This window comes from Alligator sinensis, unplaced genomic scaffold, assembly GCF_000455745.1.
Source record: "Alligator sinensis unplaced genomic scaffold, ASM45574v1 scaffold386_1, whole genome shotgun sequence".
NCBI classification, from domain to species: domain Eukaryota; kingdom Metazoa; phylum Chordata; order Crocodylia; family Alligatoridae; genus Alligator; species Alligator sinensis.
The window spans coordinates 803,888-821,461 of record NW_005841996.1 but is presented as its reverse complement, the minus strand read 5'-3'; the positions used below and the strand labels follow the sequence as shown (position 1 = coordinate 821,461).

The 17,574-nt window shown below is 45.2% G+C and overlaps 1 protein-coding gene across 1 annotated transcript in view; it reads left to right on the top strand.

Annotated features, from left to right (window-relative positions):
• The window catches only part of TMEFF1 (transmembrane protein with EGF like and two follistatin like domains 1), a gene marked incomplete at its 5' end in the record, with an annotated part of 237,487 nt that overhangs the window by 145,924 nt on the left and 73,989 nt on the right, over positions 1 to 17,574 (top strand). The window contains one exon of the mRNA XM_025201481.1: positions 11,147 to 11,276. Coding sequence (XP_025057266.1) covers positions 11,147 to 11,276 — 130 coding nt within the window. The remainder of the gene's footprint in view (positions 1 to 11,146; positions 11,277 to 17,574) is intronic.

Here is a 17,574-nt window from a genome sequence, read left to right as displayed (position 1 = left end):
CTGTGAAAAGTGTTTTGTAAATTCCCTTTGAGGATTAGAACTGAGAGACTGGAGAGAGAGTGGTTTTCTTGTGAGAAATGTCCCCCCACAGGTAATTGGGTATTCTTGTCTTTAATAGATTCCCAGTGTGCGTTCATTCTGGTGTGCAGTTGTTTGGTCTTTCCTACATATTTTCCGTAGGGGCACCTGGTGTATTGGATAAGATATATTACATTTCTGGAGGTTCAGCTGTAAGATCAAACAACTGTGCACAAGAATGAACGCATACCGGAAATCTATTAAAAACTGTACCCGTCAGTCTTCATGTAGCCTTTCCCGAGCGGCTCGGAATCGGTTACTCTTATTCTGCCTCTGGTTTCTCTTGGGCACTTTCGCAGATTGTATATCTCCTTCCCATGGAGAAGATATCCTTCCCCGATATTTGTGGGCGGACAAATATCCTTCCCCGATATTTGTCCGCCACATCTAGCTGTTCTGTTTAAGAGTGGGAGGTTCCCTCCATGTTAGGACTTGATGGGAGGTGTTGTCAGTGGATGTTCCTGGGGCTCCACCTCCCCGTTCCATGCACCAACCAGCTGGATTCACCTGGATGTTAGCCTGACTGAGCACCTTGTGTGCTGGGCCTCATGGTGAGGCCCCAATATGGGCTTTGAGTATGACAATACAACCACGGTGTCAGGTTGTAAGCCACGTACTACACTTAGGTCCCTTAGGAACGTTGCCCACAAGGCTGAGGGGCTTTGCTGGGGTGTGCTGATGCTCCTGCCAGTACTTAGAAAGCTCAGAGGTTCCTGGCTACAGGGTTTTATTTGTTTACTTAGGTCAGATTGGCACGTTTGTGTGTGTGTTGGTGGGAAAGGGGGAAGGATTTTGTTTCTGTGTAGCAGGAGTAGCCAACTTACAGTGGGGGTGCCACAAGTAGCATGGGCAGTCTTCTGTGTGGCACACAACAAAATGATGAGTGGACAGGATGCACAGTGGCAGGTAAAGCAGGAAGAAGAAAGCAGAGCAACAAATTGGACAGAGAGCAAAGGGAAGGAAGCAGAAAGCAAAGCAGCAGATAAGGCAGGGAGCACAGGGCAGGGAGCATCAAGCAGAGCAGCAAATCGGGCAGAGGAAGGGGACTGGAGTGACACTAGGGGAGTGTAAAGAGGTAATTTGTGGCATGCCTGCCAAAAAGGTTCACTCTCATTGCTCTGTAACATGTGGCATGACCTTTTGTTCCTAGAAACTTCTAAGCATATATTAATCCATTACTTCCCTGTCACTGTAGTAGCAGGATATTGGTGGTGTCTACATTTCCGCTTCTTTTACCAATGATATGCTATGTGATGTTTTAAGTACTGTGCTTTGTATTTGTGCTTAAGAGTTTAAAATGGCCATTCTGGGGATCCTTTGGGTTAATGGTTGCCTATGAATAAAAGGGACCAAACCTGATGGCACAGGGCAGGCCCTTTCAAGTGCTGTGTTCTTATGTATCATCATAAATCTCCAGGAACTCTGGGTTTTGAGGAAAATACCAACTATCATGCAACTTATGATAATATTGTGAAAATTAACAACACTGAAAAATAAGCATAAGGTGGCCTTCATTTAGTTTTTTTTTTTTAATATCTAGCATTTTGTGTCTAAGGGATTAGAAATCTAAAGAAACCCCAGTGTGTGCTTTTGCAGTTGTATTAGATCCTGGTACTTCAGAACTAGCTTTCTAGGTGAGGCACAACATTATTCTAATAAGCCTCATTTGAAGACAGGTGGTGAAGCTTTGTATCTTCAGTTCCCATAGAGCAAAGGGACATTTCAAAGGGTGTTTTGGAAAGGCATCAGTTCTTGGTGGAATTCTCTTAAATAAGGTAATACTCTTCAGCCTTTCTGGAAGAAGTAAGTTTTAGTAATGAAAAACAAAAGGAAAAATTAACAACAATTCTAAAATTCTTAAATATCATCTGGCACAAGGTTTTTGTGTATTTTAGGTAGATAGCAAATTGGAGGAGTCTGTAGTATTCTGTTCAGTTCACTAGGATTAAAGAAAATGTCCTGATACCAAGTTATATGCTTCTTTAAGCACCAACTCTTTAAATTAAGAGTAGGAAGAGTAACTCTAATATAAAGTTACAACTTACAAAGATAGAAGAAGTACATTTACCCTGGAGAAATTTATACCAGTGTATGTGTTGTGCATCCACTACCATTGTCTGGAGTAGTGGAAAGGCTAGCCAGAAATAATTGCACTGTGCTTTGCATTTCACCACCACAGCCCCCTCTCCCCACCTGTCAACTCTTAACTGCTCTTGAGGAGTGGACAAACCATATGACCCTTCCCTATGCAAAGGAAATGTGAAGGGGTGACAGCACCTCAGTTGTGCTGGATCATTGTCCTTTGCAGTTTGGCAATCAAAATGCATACTGGAAGCCCACCAAAGTACATAATGAAAACCCATCAAAGAACTGAGATGCATTGTATGCACTGGTCATAGATTTGGAGGTACAAGTTGATCCTTGTCTCTCCTGACCCTCTGGGTTGTGCTGGATGTGGAGCAGGCACTTTGGAAACCATCTCAGCAAAGTTGTCTACACAAGAATAATGATGCAAACACCATTATGAGGGTATGAATGGGAAGCCAACCAATACCGGCAGAGAATCGAGGAGCTCAAGATGGCATACAAAGGACCTGAAGATGGTGTGAGATACAAACTGAGTGTTATGAGAGGGCAGTGTGCTCATTTTATGAAAAGCAGCTCAAGATCCTGTCAGGAGAAAACATCACTTAGCCACAATTTCTAACTCAACTCATCTTCTGGCCCAAAACAGTGGAGGAGGGAGGCATATGGAGGAGGACTTTGGCAAGGGTGGAGAGATGCGACTACAGAAAGCCTTCACTTCTGTGATATCCAGAAGGAAAAGCTGGTGCCCTAAACAGTGAAGGACATCTGTGATGGCACCAGCATTGCTGAACCAGTGTCAACTGTTACAACTGTTCCAGAGATACAGTCTTGTGCATCACAGGCAGCTACCTGACTTCCCTGCAGTCCCTGTCACTAAGGATGAAGGTGAGTGTGGCCTCAACAACCCCCTACCCAATATATGTACAGTAGGCTTCTACTGCTTCCAAAGTATTTCAGCTGAGGCAATGGTAGATCAAAGAATTTCACTGCTCAGTCAGGAAGTGCCAGTCATTCTATACCAATAAATGTATGTGTATCCTTGCAAAATATCTGCTGTGTGTGGCCCCTCTATAGCTTGTGTGAACAATTAACTTCCCTTGCCCCAAAGTGAAAAGGGTATTTTTTAAATATAGTCTTTTCTCCCTGGCCTCATGATTGGGAAGTCTAGCCTGGGTCTCTTGGTCTTCCCACAGCTCAGGGAAATATACTACAATTCCCACTCTTCCCCAAACATTCTGAATGGGGAAGCATCTCACCTAAGCCATACCTCCCTACCCCAGACTGGAATTTTGCTATGGTGCACCATTTCTCCATCCCTACCTCCCCTTTCTGCCACCTGTGGAGATGGGGACAGAAGTTTCCCTGGGACTTCTGACATTCGCTAAATTCAAAAACCCTACCCACAGCCATTGCTCAAATTTCCCTTTCATATGAATCCATTAACTTGATGAAGTGTGATGAAAAATGTAAAACCATCATCCCTCCCCCAGGTTTGGGACTAAACTCTGCATGACAATGACTCTGTGACTTCTTTCAGATCAGGAAATAGTATACCTCTGGAGGGCCCCAACATTGGCACACTACTCTGCCCAGTCCAGTCATCACCTACTCTTCTGGATGACCAGGGCCGTCTCCACTCTTTCATCCCTTTTGTCTTCCTGCAGCATGAGGATGACACAGCAACAAGCTGCTGGCTCTTCAGGGAAAGATTCTCCATGAACTGTTAAATGATTAACCCTACAGAGTTCCTTGTGGCAGGAATCAGCATGGCCATACTCCAGTGCTTCACATTTCCCCTTCCCTAGAGAACTACCCACAGATCAGCCCCACCACAGGCTGCCTACCCTGACAATGACCTCCTTATAACAAAACATGGCCACCTTAGTGGTGCTGAGTCCCTGTGTCCTGCATAACACCCCCTACCTGACCTTGATATTCATGATCCCCTTAAGTCTCTTTTTGAAGGTTTTCAAGTCATGCTGACAGAACCAAGTAGCCAATAACAGAAAAAAGTGAAGGTTAATTGAGTGTCCTGTGTCCATTAAGTTTTGGGACATTCGGAGGTGGAGCTTTCTGTTTGGCAGGGAGAAGAATGACTACTGCACTGACTTAGGCACCAAGTGCTGTTAAAAAGTGCTAAGTACTTAAGTGTTAACATCACAGGGTGATTTTTTTTAAATCTTTAGGTGAGAGCATTATTATCTACCAGACAAAGCCACTCAGCCCTCCAAGTGGGTCAAGTGGGCTGCTAACCAAAGGAAACAATATAGGCACCACTGATTTGTAGGTGTCCTCTTGATGTCCTTAAAAAAACTACCTGTCATCAGCTCCTGTCTTTGGAACATGACTCTAACCAATGCAGATGCTTTAAAGCAAAAAACTTTTTTTCAAAGGAAAAAGATTGCAGCATCAGGCAGAACAGAAGTGAGAAAGTTGATTGATTAAAACAGGAACAGGCAGGTTAAAGTAGAATGGAAATTAATATCCATGCTCTTGGCTTTTGAAATAAATGGCTTACTTGTCTCTCTCTATGCCATATCAGACTTAGTTCCCACCATCTACACATGATTAAGAAAACCCTCCTTCTCTCACCCCTCAGGCAATGGAAACTGCTGTGACACAAAGGATTTAACAAGATTGAGGGGCACTAGGACACAGAGGGAACAGGGATGAATCAATGAAGCATGAAAAGGCACAGAAAGGGACAAATAGAAATTAACATTAAACTTTTTCACTCTACAACGGGTCGGCAGCCCCCGGCACGCGTGCCAAGAACATGGCATGTGAGGCCATTTTGCTTGGTGTGACACAGCTGAGCAAGGCTCTGAGCAGCTGCTGCTGGCCACAGAGCCTGGGCTGCTCACAGTAGGCAGCGAGAAGGCTGCAAGCCCTGCTGCGAGTAGCCCAGGCTATGTGGCAGGCAGCAGAGGCCTGCCCAGAGCCCAGGCTGGCTATGGCAGGCAGCTGGCAAGCTGCAACTGGTGCCCTGGGATCTAGAGCCCCAGCTTGGCTCTGTGGCCATCAGCAGCTGCACACATATCTCAGGTGTGGTGGAGAAAGGGCCGGAGCAGTTCAACCCTGACCCCTTCCCCACTGTGCGCCCTGAGGTTTGTGTGCAGCCACCGCCAGCCATGGAGCCTGGGCTGCTTGCAGCAGGTGGTGGTGGGCAGGCTGTAAATAGCTGCAGCGGGGTCTCAAGCCCCAGCCCAGCTCAGTGGCCAGTAGCTGCTGCACACGCACCTCAGGGTGCACAGCGGGGAAGGGGCCAAGGCTGCACTGCTGGAACAAAGATCAGGCCTCTCATAGCTTCCCTGCCATCAACCCCCGGTACATCAACATCTTACAAGTCTAGGTTGGGGTGTTTTTGGCATTTCACCCAAAACGTTGCCAACCCCTGCTCTACAAGATTAAAACATCCCAGAGAAGCCTTTTCAATTTGGACACTGCATCACAGCAAAGTATATATGATTAGCCAAATGCGTCTGTAATCTGGTGTTATATGGGAAAAAAGCATTACTTAAGTACATTAGTAATTTTCCGCCCAAAATTATGGGCAGAACTAGCTTCATGTTGTTTCCAGCATGGCAAACAAAGCCCATCCATTGCTATAGAATCTCCTATCAGACCAGTTGGTTTGTAGGCAGCACAGCATATTGACAGGGGTCTCTCCAGGCCTTTTGCAGATGGTACCTTTCTGATGCTTGCTCAACCAGATCAGGGATGTTTGCCTATAATGCAGGCAAGCTAAAGACATTGAAAAGTGACTAACTAGTGTCTGGAAGTGACAGCGATTGCAAACCTAACCCTATTGGAGAGCACTCTCTCTCATTTCTCCTGTGAGCCAGAGCATACAGATAACTCTGTAAACAGCGAGAAATAAATAAAAAATCGCCATTTCTCATCCCACTCACCACAGAAGCTAGGACTCACAGGGACTCCAACAGCAGGTGGTGGGCAGGCTGTAAATAGCTGCAGCGGGATCTACATTGAACACCTTCAAGAGCAAACTGGATGCTTATCTTGCTGGGATCCTATGACCCCAGCTGACTTCCTGCCCTTTGGGCAGGGGGCTGGACTTGATGATCTTCTGAGGTCCCTTCCAGCCCTAATGTCTATGACAAAAAAAAAAAAAAGAGCAGTCACTGAGTAGCTACGCGGAAGTACTACTTACCATTGAAAGAGTCTACCCAAAATGGAGACAGACACTGGCAGTGGCATGATATAAATGAAAAATGTATCAAAACCTATTTCTGCAGCAGAGGTTGAAGCAACAACTAATTATTAAAATAATTTCCTTACAGACCAGAGACCTGGGAAGACCTACCATTTAAGGATGAGACCCTGCTCCAGCTTTGAGTAGTCAGCAACAAGGAGGAGGAGGTGACAGCTGTTGAAGGAGGAACCAGTGGCCAAACTGTGCACATCCTCTGAGAGGTGGGCTGAAGCAACAGAGCAGTGTCAGGAACCTCGACATTACTACCACGATCAAAGCACTGCCCTGGTTGATAGGGGATCAGAGAGTCACCTGGGACATCCAAGTCTGTAATCAGGAGAATTGAACAGGTCTCCAGGCTTGCAAAGGAGATAGTTAGTTATATAGGTAGTGGACACCATCCGGGAGGGTCTCATGGAGGAGAGGGAGAGATATGGGTCTCTTGACAGTGATGATGAACTGCCAGACAGCAGTCCTGGAGGCTGCCTATAGGATGTCCACAGTGGGAACCTTCTATTATGACCAGCAGCCACTACCCTTCCTACAGTAGCACAGCAACACAGCCCACCCATCCCCTTCACTCACTGATGCCAGGCTCCACCATATGACCCCAAGTGTTCAAAGACAAAGTCCTTTCCTCCTCTAGACCAAAGTTTTCACCAACAGTTATCCATATTCCAATAACCCTTTGCATACTCTAGCTTGCTGTCAGTGTTTCATTAAGGGGACCCACCCTACCCCTCTAAGGACCAGTTAGTGTGCCTCATGGATCAAGAGCTGTCAGCACCCAAGGAAAACTTCTTTGAGCAGCTACAGTTCCACAGCAATGCCCTGAAAGGACAGGTGTTATCTTATTCAGGAGAGATTGGTGCTGCCAGAGATGCTCCCTTCCATGAACAACTCAACCCTCCAGCAGACCTAATGATGCAACCCAACACACTGGGGCTGAGCAGGAAGTTCCTCTAAAGATGGAAAAAAAGCACTTGAAAAATTTCTATCTGTACTTATCCTAGACCCAATTTTTGTAAACCACTGAGTTTTACCAGGTTGAAATTTAAGTAATTTCTGTTATTTGTTCATTAAAAAAAAAATTCAAGTTTTGGAACCTGTATTGTCTGTTATGAGTGAATGTATGCATGAGCAAATGAAACCCTCAAGCATGATGCCCCAGAACACCCTTGCACAGTCATCTAACCTTTCTCCATGATGTCTTCTCAGGCCACACACATACTATATAAGATGGAGGCATCCATCACTGTGATGGGCAGGTAGTGTTCATAAGCATCTAGCCCAGGGGTAGGCAATTATTTGGGCCTGTGGGTCATATAGGGAATTTTGGAGAGCTGTCACAGGCTGGGTCAACACCCCCCACCCCTAATCCCCATGCGACAGCTCACCAAACCTCCCTATGTGGGATTGGGCCTTGGGCAGGCAGGGAGCTGGATTGGGCATGGGTGGGTAGCAGCGTCAACAGGGGCAGCTCAGCCAGAGCCCCTGCCACCACCAACGCCACCTCCAGGCCACCCTTCTACCCTGAGGAAGGACTGGAGCTGCTGCCAAGTTTCGGTGTCAGTGGCCAGGGTGTGGAGGAACCAGCGTCCAGGCAGAAGCTGCTGGGCACTGGGAAAAAGTGAGACCTGGCAGCAGGCACTTGCTGCTGCCAGGGCCCTTCTCACTGCAGCCGCCTTTAGTCTGAGCTGCTGCCGCTGCCACCACCCCAGTGGGCGCAGGGGCCCGGGGCAGCCTGGAGGGGGTGCTGGTGGCAGCAATAGGGAGGAGCTGCAGGGCAGCCCTGGCACAGGCTGTAGGCAGCCACAGTGAGAAGGCTTCTGGCAGTGGCAAGCAGGAGGTGGCCACGCCTCCTGCCACATCCTGTTTTTTCTTGGTGCCCAGCAGTAGCTTCTTCCCACCTTATCATGGGCCGGGCCACATCTCTCTCTCTCTCTCTCTCTCTCTCTCTTTACCCCCTCCCCACTAGAACCATCCTAAAGCTACGGCACACCACAATCCAAAATGGCCTAGCCCTGTCCATAGCTTACACCACTTCCTACCCCATGTGCTGGCACCAGTATCAGCTGTGGATGCTGCTGGCAGATACCCACTGGGGATCAGGGCATCCACTGCTGATGCCAGCATCCATCCAGCACTGCTTCCAGTGTGTGGGGCAGGAGCTGGAAGCTGGTATGAGGTACAGACTGGGCCAGGACACGCCCACGCACCAGCACAACGCAGCAGCTGGAGCTGCCAGCTCCCCATGGGCCGGACCCCATGACTTTGTGGCTGCTCACCCATGGACCAGATACAATCAGGAGGTGGGCCGTATTTTATCCACCCCTATTCTAGCCCTTCATCATGGCCTGTCACTTCTTCTTGAGTCTTCCAAAAGCGCATTCCACAACCATGTGGCAGCTGCTGAAGATTTAATAAAAGAGTTCATTTCTGTGGGCCAGAAATGTTCTGTAAGGTTTCGTCAACCAAAACTTCCATCAGGAGTATATAAGCAGGGTGAACAGGAATAAGGCGAAGGATGGTGGCACCATTTATTTCAATGCAGCTGTGACATCTATGACACTCTAATTGAGGTTCACCATACCCTGCAAAACACTGGAGAAGAGTCCCTAGCTATTTATGTATTCTAGTGAATGGTGTATTTTGAGCAGGGCTCAGAATGGGGGCATGCACATTCCTCCCCACCCCCCATCTGCTCTGGTGCAGTTAATGCAAACCATACGGGAATATTCTTTTAAGATTTATGGGACATCTCCATACCTGTGCACACAACCTTCATGGCTTTCTTGGCAACTGATTTGACAGTGCCAGACTATGGGCCGGAGACAGTTTGCCAGCTTTCGTCTTCTATTACCACAGTAAAAAGGACTCGTCTAAAGGTAGACTCGGTGGTCTACCTTTACAGCTCCAGGAACAGATATACGCAGATCTCCAGAAATGTACCCCTGGTCATGCTGTAGTGATGCCAGTGATGATCACCCTGGATCTGCGGCCATATTCTTTCAACCAATCCAAGTTCACTTACCTTGTTCAGTAACTGCAGGGCAGAAAGGACATTTGTACCCAAGCAATATTGTCCATGTTGGTTTGCAGAATAGTGTCATCCTTCTCAAGAATGAAGTCATCACTGTCTGCCTCTCCTGGCCATAGAAAACCATCTTGCACAGCAGGCCAAGAAAAAGAGTGACTGAGAAGAGGTAGTGAAACAGTCAATGCAACTAACCCTTGAACACAGAAAAACATGCAGCACTGAAGACTTAGTGTGAAGGGAACAGTGAAGTGATCCGATTGATATTCTCATCACAGATTCCTAAGATCTACTGGATTCAGACTGGATTCCCAGAGAACACTCCCAGAAGCCACTGGATAGACCCAGTTGCAGATTATACTCAACGGCTTACCAATGCCTAGTGGCAGGGCATCATAATAGCCATAAATGCTATGGGGTTCACTCCAGTGTAACTAGCTAGGTCCTGGTTGCATGTTCACTGCATCTCAAGGGTAAATTTACTCTGGCATATATACTGGTGTAAATTTCTTCAGTGTAAACATGTTGTGTATCTGCACCTGTTTGCATTCCTGGAAAGGAAACTGGCAACTTTTAAACAGTACACACCATCTTTTAGATTAAACATCAGGAATATTGCACAATATAGTTCTTCAAAAAAATTCTCTCTTCCAACAGTTCACTAGCCCTGACTGTGTTTAGCATGAACTCCTATAAGATAACAGGCTGGGCTAGAATACCTGCAGGATATCACAAAGATATTATGAGCATTTTTCAGAACTGGCAAAATGAATTGGTACTGTTTGTGCAGGTGTATTCCATTTGCAGCTGGTCTTTGATAGGGAGCAAGAATAATTTTCTTTAAAATTAACTTAAAACAGTGAAACAATTTAGTTGCTCATATGTCAAAAATGGTGGGGATGACGAACTGATTATAGACCTGGCCTAGCACATCATTCCTGGCTATTTGACAGACTGGGGTTACATTATGTTTCCTGGATAATATTTGTATATATGCTGTACCTACAGGAAACATTTACCTGTCTTTTTTAGGCTAGAATGGCTCTGTGTAAAATACTGGGTGTCCATACCAAAGCTGCTCATAATTAGCTTTGAGTTATTTAATGTATTGTTCTTTCTTTATTTTTTTTAATGGACCCATCCTGGTATCTCATTATACATAACAAAAATATAAATATATCATGACGTGGTGAGTCTCATTTACAATAAATAGGATTGAAAAATATGGATTTTTTCCATCCGCTTTGGAAGACTGTTCTACAAGTTAGAAGATTTTGTGGCCAGGAAATCTTTACTGATGTTCACTTTAAATTTTCCTTGTCTTATTTTCATCTCATCACTTCCTGTTATATATTGTTACTATGCTTTATAGAACTTTTCTTTCTTGTTTTTTAGGGTTTTTATATTTTTACCCTTCAAATTCGTATAGATGAATATCATATTCTCTCTTGCACTTATCAAGTCTAGTTATACTTACTGAGTTATTTTAATCTTTCCTGCTAAAGTAATCTTTCAGCCCATAAAGAGGTAGAATATAATTTTGATAGTAGATGAAAGAAAGATGCATAGCTGTTCTGAGATACTAATCTATTTTAAGTCATTCTTAACTGAACAAAACAATGATTTATTCTTAAGTAACTGACACTTGAACATATGATTGTTTTCGTACATATTAACTTACATTTACAATTATTCACATGGGGTTATTGACTTTATACTATCTTTTTCAGTGTCACACAAATTATATTCCTGTTTGTGGATCAAATGGAGACACTTACCAAAATGAATGCTTCCTCAGGAGAGCTGCTTGCAAGCATCAGAAAGAGATAACAGTGGTAGCAAGAGGACCTTGCTATTCTGGTATGTAAGACATGATTATGCTTTGTTAGTAAATAATATTATGGTTTCCCATTGTTTTAATGCATTTTCTAGAATTAAGTTGCAAAAATATGGAGAGCACAGATTACCTTTACTTTTGAAGTATAGTAATAAGAAGTACAGGCCTTTTTGTATATGTATTAACCAATCAAAAATATTTAAAAGGAAAACATATTCTGTCTGGGGAAACAACTGGTGAATGATTCTTACTCATCAGAGAAGCTTTATGTCTTAAAAGGCTTAAGACCAAATTGCACAGACTCCATGTGGGTCTGTTTTCTATGAATCATATTTTGGGTGTACAGAATTGGGCTATATCCAGCAAATGGTTTACCCACCATTCTTATACATATATGGAGTCCTACTGAATGTAGTGGATCACAAGAGTTCTCGTAGGTGAACCCCATTAATAAGATCTTGACTTATAAATTTGCAAACAACCACATATATGTTGGGAAGTCAGTAGCTAATATAACCTGCTTCTGGCAAATAAATAGAAACAACAAACTGAAAGCTTTGATCTTATTATCTAGGCAGGCCATTTGCCTGCTGTGTAGATTTCCTGTCTATTATAAGTGATAGCTTTTCTGACCTGATTTTTATTCAGTGTTAATACAGTATCAGGATACGCTTAATGAGTCTGATGCTGTCCTGAGCATGTCTTGTAGTTTCCTTTTTTCTCCTTACTCCTTTTTTGGAACACACTGCCAAGTGGCCTAATCATTTTGGATGGTTCTTTTAGAGAGATAAATCTCCCTTCAAGAAAACTGCTTCTGTGTCCAGGCTTCCGTTCCACCTGCCCATGAACTGGATATGATGGGCTTTGATTTAGCAACATTAGTGGGGAGGCAAATGTATGTACTATGGGCTAGCTAACTTCTTTTCTAATTATTCTGGACAGCTGTCCATCATTCTGCCTGTAATTCAGGCCTGTGACCTTGGTGTGTGTCATCTTTGACGCTGATCTTACTATCTTTTTTCTTCATAGCATCTTTAAGAGGGCTTTTTCTATCCATCTGCACATGTAAAACTCTTGTCCAGGCTTTCCCCATCTCACATCTTGATTATTCCAACATTTTTTTTACTATGATAAAGGCAGGCTTACTCTGCCCATATCTGTTTAGAAAGCAATGCTAAAATTGTTTTCCTAGCCTTGTGCTTTGACTACCACTACTTTGTGGGCATCTGATCAATGACTCTACACATCGAAGATAAGCTGCCTGTCTGCACTTTTTAAGGCTCTTTGCACCCTGTTCCCATCATACTTATCTTCCAGTATCTCTCCAGTATGGAGAGGTTGACTCTTACCTCCAGTCAGCCCTACAGCACTGGTTTGTTAGATTTTCAAAGAAACATCACCATACTTTCTTTCATGCTTTCTCTTGCTTGATAGGAACTCCCCATAACTAGCCACAAAACTGCTTTATTGTCCTCCTTAAAACTGTCTGTCCCTATGATACCTACAAAACACTTGACAGTGGCTACTCTGCTGAAGTGCTGAGACTTCTGCCTATCATGCTGACAAATGTCTCATTATTTCTTGGTACTATCCCTTCTTTCTGTATCCATTTGGTATCTCTTGTCCTAGACTATAAAATATTTGGGACAGGGACTGCCTTTTTTCTGCATTTGTACAACACATAGGAGTGTGGTACCCTGGTCTATGACTGGGACTCCTCCATGTCACAATAGCATGAACAACAACATTAATTTTATATTACTCAAATCCACCCAGTCTAAATGACTGTTGCGTATTAAACTTATAGTTTTATTTTCAGGTCCTAAATGTTATCAGAATGATTGAAAAAGACAGACAGACAGACAACCCATATAACAGAATGCCAGTCAGAGGTCTTGGACACATTGTTAGAACTCTCCTGAATCTATGCACATATTTCAAGGATTATGAAGCCAGCTGACTAAGAGGCAGGTGGCTGGCTTCCTCAGAACTGGATGATTCAGAAAGTAATAGCAGCAGCTGCATTCTAAGACATCAGCAGATAAATAATGTGCCGCCTATCCATTCCTGAAAGACATATTTGGGTTTTTAATGAGGTGGAGCAGGGGTCATCAATATTTTCCAGTGGGAGGGGGAAAGGAGGGAGGAAGGGAGGCAGAATGGCCCAGCTTGGGTCACAGGTGGATAGGCATTGGGACCCATTGACTACTGCCACTTCTCTGTGAAATTCATCTGTGCTATGGCACAACAAAAGCCCCACTCCGCCAGAGTAGATGTGGCTTGGGTGATGTGGCATGGGTGGAGCTGCCCCTTCACCAGAGCCCTAGGTGGTTTAGTGCCATGCAATGTAGGGAGGACCTTCTGCTGCTGAATGCTGTCAAAGCCAATGGCTTCACAACCCAGGAAGCTTTTGGTTCTAGCTGGATTCAGCCTGTGGGCCATAGGTTGTTGACTTCTGAACTAAAGGTTCGCTTTACTGTCCTTTTACAAACTCACGGGATGTCTGCCTTCACTGTATGGCTGAAGCTCATGCTGACATATGTGAGCTAACTATACAGTAGCTGGGTTAGGTACTGATAACACTGTAGCTGCAGCAGGATGGAGTCCAGCATAGCTTGTAAAAACCACCTGAGAAGCTGTGTGAATACTTCAGCTGTTGCCCAAGCTGAGCACTGTTGCCACGGCCACACTGCTAACCATATCCAGGGCAGGTAATTCAAAGCTAGCTCAGGAATGTTTCCACAAGCCACAGTCAGACCGTCACTGTAGTGAAAGGATATTCTGAAATGTGGGTCACTAAGATTCCCAAACTCTCCAGAGTCTGGAGAGATGTGGGTTCAATGCCTAGCTCAGTCGCAGGTTCTCTCTGTATTTGGGGCACTTCACTTATTCTACACTGATATGAATTCCTCATCAGTATAATGGGGTTAATACTTCCCTAGCTCTGAGAGGTGTTGACAAAGTGAAATGCGTTAAGAATGGTGATGCATTCATATAGCGCAATAATAAGCATCATATAAGTAGATAGGCTTAAACTGGGTCTATAGGAATAATTGAGTTTTGGTTTCAGCAGCAAAATAGGAAAAAAATAATTTTAGGTCAATATAAAACAGAAATTTTGTTTAGAGTCAAACAAAAAATAAATGAAACATTTCTTTTTTTTGTTTTTGGATCAAAGGAAACATTAGCTGGGTCAAAAGAAAAGATTTGCTTAGTTGTCAGGTTATTTTTACCTATTTTTAATAGAGATACCCTGATATATCAGTTGCATATTGGATCGACATTAATACAAGGAAAATTAAAATTATCAGCTATCGGCCTTTTTTTGGCTGGTATAGCCGATAATGTCACCGATAAATGCTGCGTGCATGTGCACAGCTGCATGCATGCACATGGCCAGGAATGCAGCTGGGCAGCTTGGAGAGCAGCACCCTGCCAGTAAGTCTGTGGGGGGGGAAGGGGCGTCAGGGGGCAGATAGAGGGCCCCACAGTGAGGGAAGGAGTGGTGCAGTGTCAGGCAGCTAGTTAGTTAGTACATGCTCAGAAGAAACATTTGAACTTTGTTGACAATTTTCTTTATTTTATTCAGTCTAAACTATTTATCTAATTTAGCCTTGATTCATGAATTGTTCCAGTTGGCCAGATATTGCATATTTTGATGAATAAACTGTTTGCCCCCAAAAAATCACTTGGCCATAATTTGAATCCAAATAATTCAAAATTACTAAATGGAACAGAGACACCTTCATCTAAATAAACAAGTAATCTCCATTTTCAATGCTTTGCAGATTACAAACAATCAAAGTCCCATAGCCGAGAACATTTCAGTCAAATACCTCATTCAGCTCTTCAGTTCTACAGTTTTGCAGTTTCTACTGACAAGAGAATCTAGGTCCTGGGTGGAAACTTGTCTTTGAGAATCTTGGTTGTGTTGTCATCCGGTGCCTTTGTCATACTCTTCAGGGGAGCAGCCCGTGTAAAATGTCCTCACATTGTCTCTATGTGTGAGGGCTTGACACAGAGTTCTACTAAAGCTTCACTTCTGAATGCAGCCAAGCAAGTGAAAGCTTACATGGCAGCCAGAAACAGATCCAGGATTTTAGAAAGGATGCAGTTGCAGGGACCATTGTTGCAGGGGTAGCTTCATCCCTCACTCCCAGCTTCCTCCCCTGCAGACAACACTGCAGGAGGAGCAGGCAAGGACTTAAGCCAGGGGCGGGCAATTATTTTGGGCGGAGGGCCTCTTACTGAGTTTTGGCAAGCCATCAAGGGCCTCATGACAGGCAGCCAGGGGCAGATGAATATTACATTTTCTAAATTTTTTAGGGGCCCCACAGGCCAGATAGAATGCCTGGTGGGCTGCATCTGGCCTGCAGGCCACATTTTGCCCACCCCTGACTTAAGCCCCAGGGAAGGTAAGTATTCCCCACTTCCCTTCCCCCCCCCGTGCTCAGCGGTATGTCCCTGCCTCTTTCCTCCCCACTCTACCCCTTCCTATTCCCCCCCTCTCTCCTGGCTGCTGCTGCCAGTTTCTGTGCCCTCCTGGAGTGAGGGAAGCTCATGTGCCTTCCACCTGGACTGCATGAGAGCTAAGGTCACTGACACATCCCCAGAATACAGGACATCCCTTTGGTTAGGGGTGTTCTCACTTGACCAATCAGTAGTGAGGGAAGGGGCTGCTGCCTGCGTGGCCAATCAGCAGTGAAGGTGGGGCCACAAGTCCCCTTTGCCAATCAGCAGCAAGGGGTGGGGCCACCCCAGAAAGGCCACCCTACCCCTCGCTGGCTGGCTTGAAATCCTGCTCCGCCTGGCTGCGCACTGCCCTAACTCTAGGCACAGCCAATAGAATCACAAGGTCAAATGATTAACATGTATTTCCACCAATGAACTGAAAAACAAGACTTTTTGCAATCCGTTCCTAATTCAGAAATAGATAGAAGACAAAGTGTTTAAAACAGGACAGTCCAGTATAAAACAGGACCAATGGCCACCCTAGTGTGGGCTGTGCCCACCTGGGACTGCAGCAATGGTAGGGGGGCACATTCCCACTCTCTGTGCCTGCTCTAAGGTTGGTCAGGAACATCCTGGGAAGCTGGCCTGACACAGTCCCAGGCCCAGTACAGCCCCTGCAGGGGAGGGGAGGGGAGAGAAAGGGAAGGGAGGGGAGGAGACATGCCTTTAAGCACAGAGGGGAAGGGAAGGGAGGAATATTTACCTTCTTCAAGACTTAAGTCCCTGGCTGCTGCTTCAGTGGCCTGGTTGGAAAGGGAAGGTGCACCCATGCCACTGCAGCTTCTCTGGCTCCACTCCTGATGACAGCCAAGGACCCTTTGGCCATAATGACAACAGGCTGTGAAAGGGTACTTCCACAGTCCAGTGCCTTTCATTTTTTGCAGCCTTAACTGAGAAGCAGTCATCAGTGCTGCCTTTATCTCAAGAGAAAGGTACTTAACTCTGACAAATGTAAATTCCTTCTCCCAACACCCTACAGTCTTTGCTGATAGTGAGCATCTGAGAGTGAAAGGCAGAGATGAGAAAAGAAGACTTGGAGCACTGAAACAACCTTAGTAAAGTATGTAGGACCTAGAAGCACCAAGTCATATCGGGTTCATTTCAAGGCATGCACAACCTTAGATTTCTGTGTGCAAGGGCTCCTCTAGATGTTCAGGTAAAGGCGTGATAGGATCTGATCTTCTTTTGTATGGCTGACTTGGAGCAACAATTATAAGTCCAGTTTAAGGTTAGTTAACCAGTCTAATACTGTTGAGGAAAGGGAATGTATCTCTGCAATGTCACCATCATATTTATATAAAGGGCAGAGTGTTGTTATGTGGTCCATAGTTTGATCAGGATTGCCACAGTCACATTTTGCAGAAATCCTAATAGGATCTGATGTGAGATCCATACAGTCACACCTCCTGCCATGCCACAGATGCATGACAAGAGGCATGATTGTGGGAGCCAGCATCCAATCTTATCACATCTTATTGCCAGTGGAGGGGGAGCCCAAGATTGTGATCCCAGGTTCCCACTGCTGAGCGCCCTGCAGCTGATGGGGCTTATAGCATTCCCCATGCTGCCCCCCCACCCCCGCAAGCCCAGAGCTGATGATAAGGCTCACAGTGGTGGCAGCATTATTCATGCTGCCCTCCTGTGAGCCCTGTCAGCTGCGGGGTTCACAGTGGAGGCAACACAAGGACTGCTACCTCCCTGTGAACTGCCTCAGCTGCATGTGAGGAATGCTGCTGCTGTTGAGAGCCTTATCAGATTTGGGGCTGGCAGCAGGTGATGTGCTCTTGTGGCTGGGGGCCCCCCCGCTGG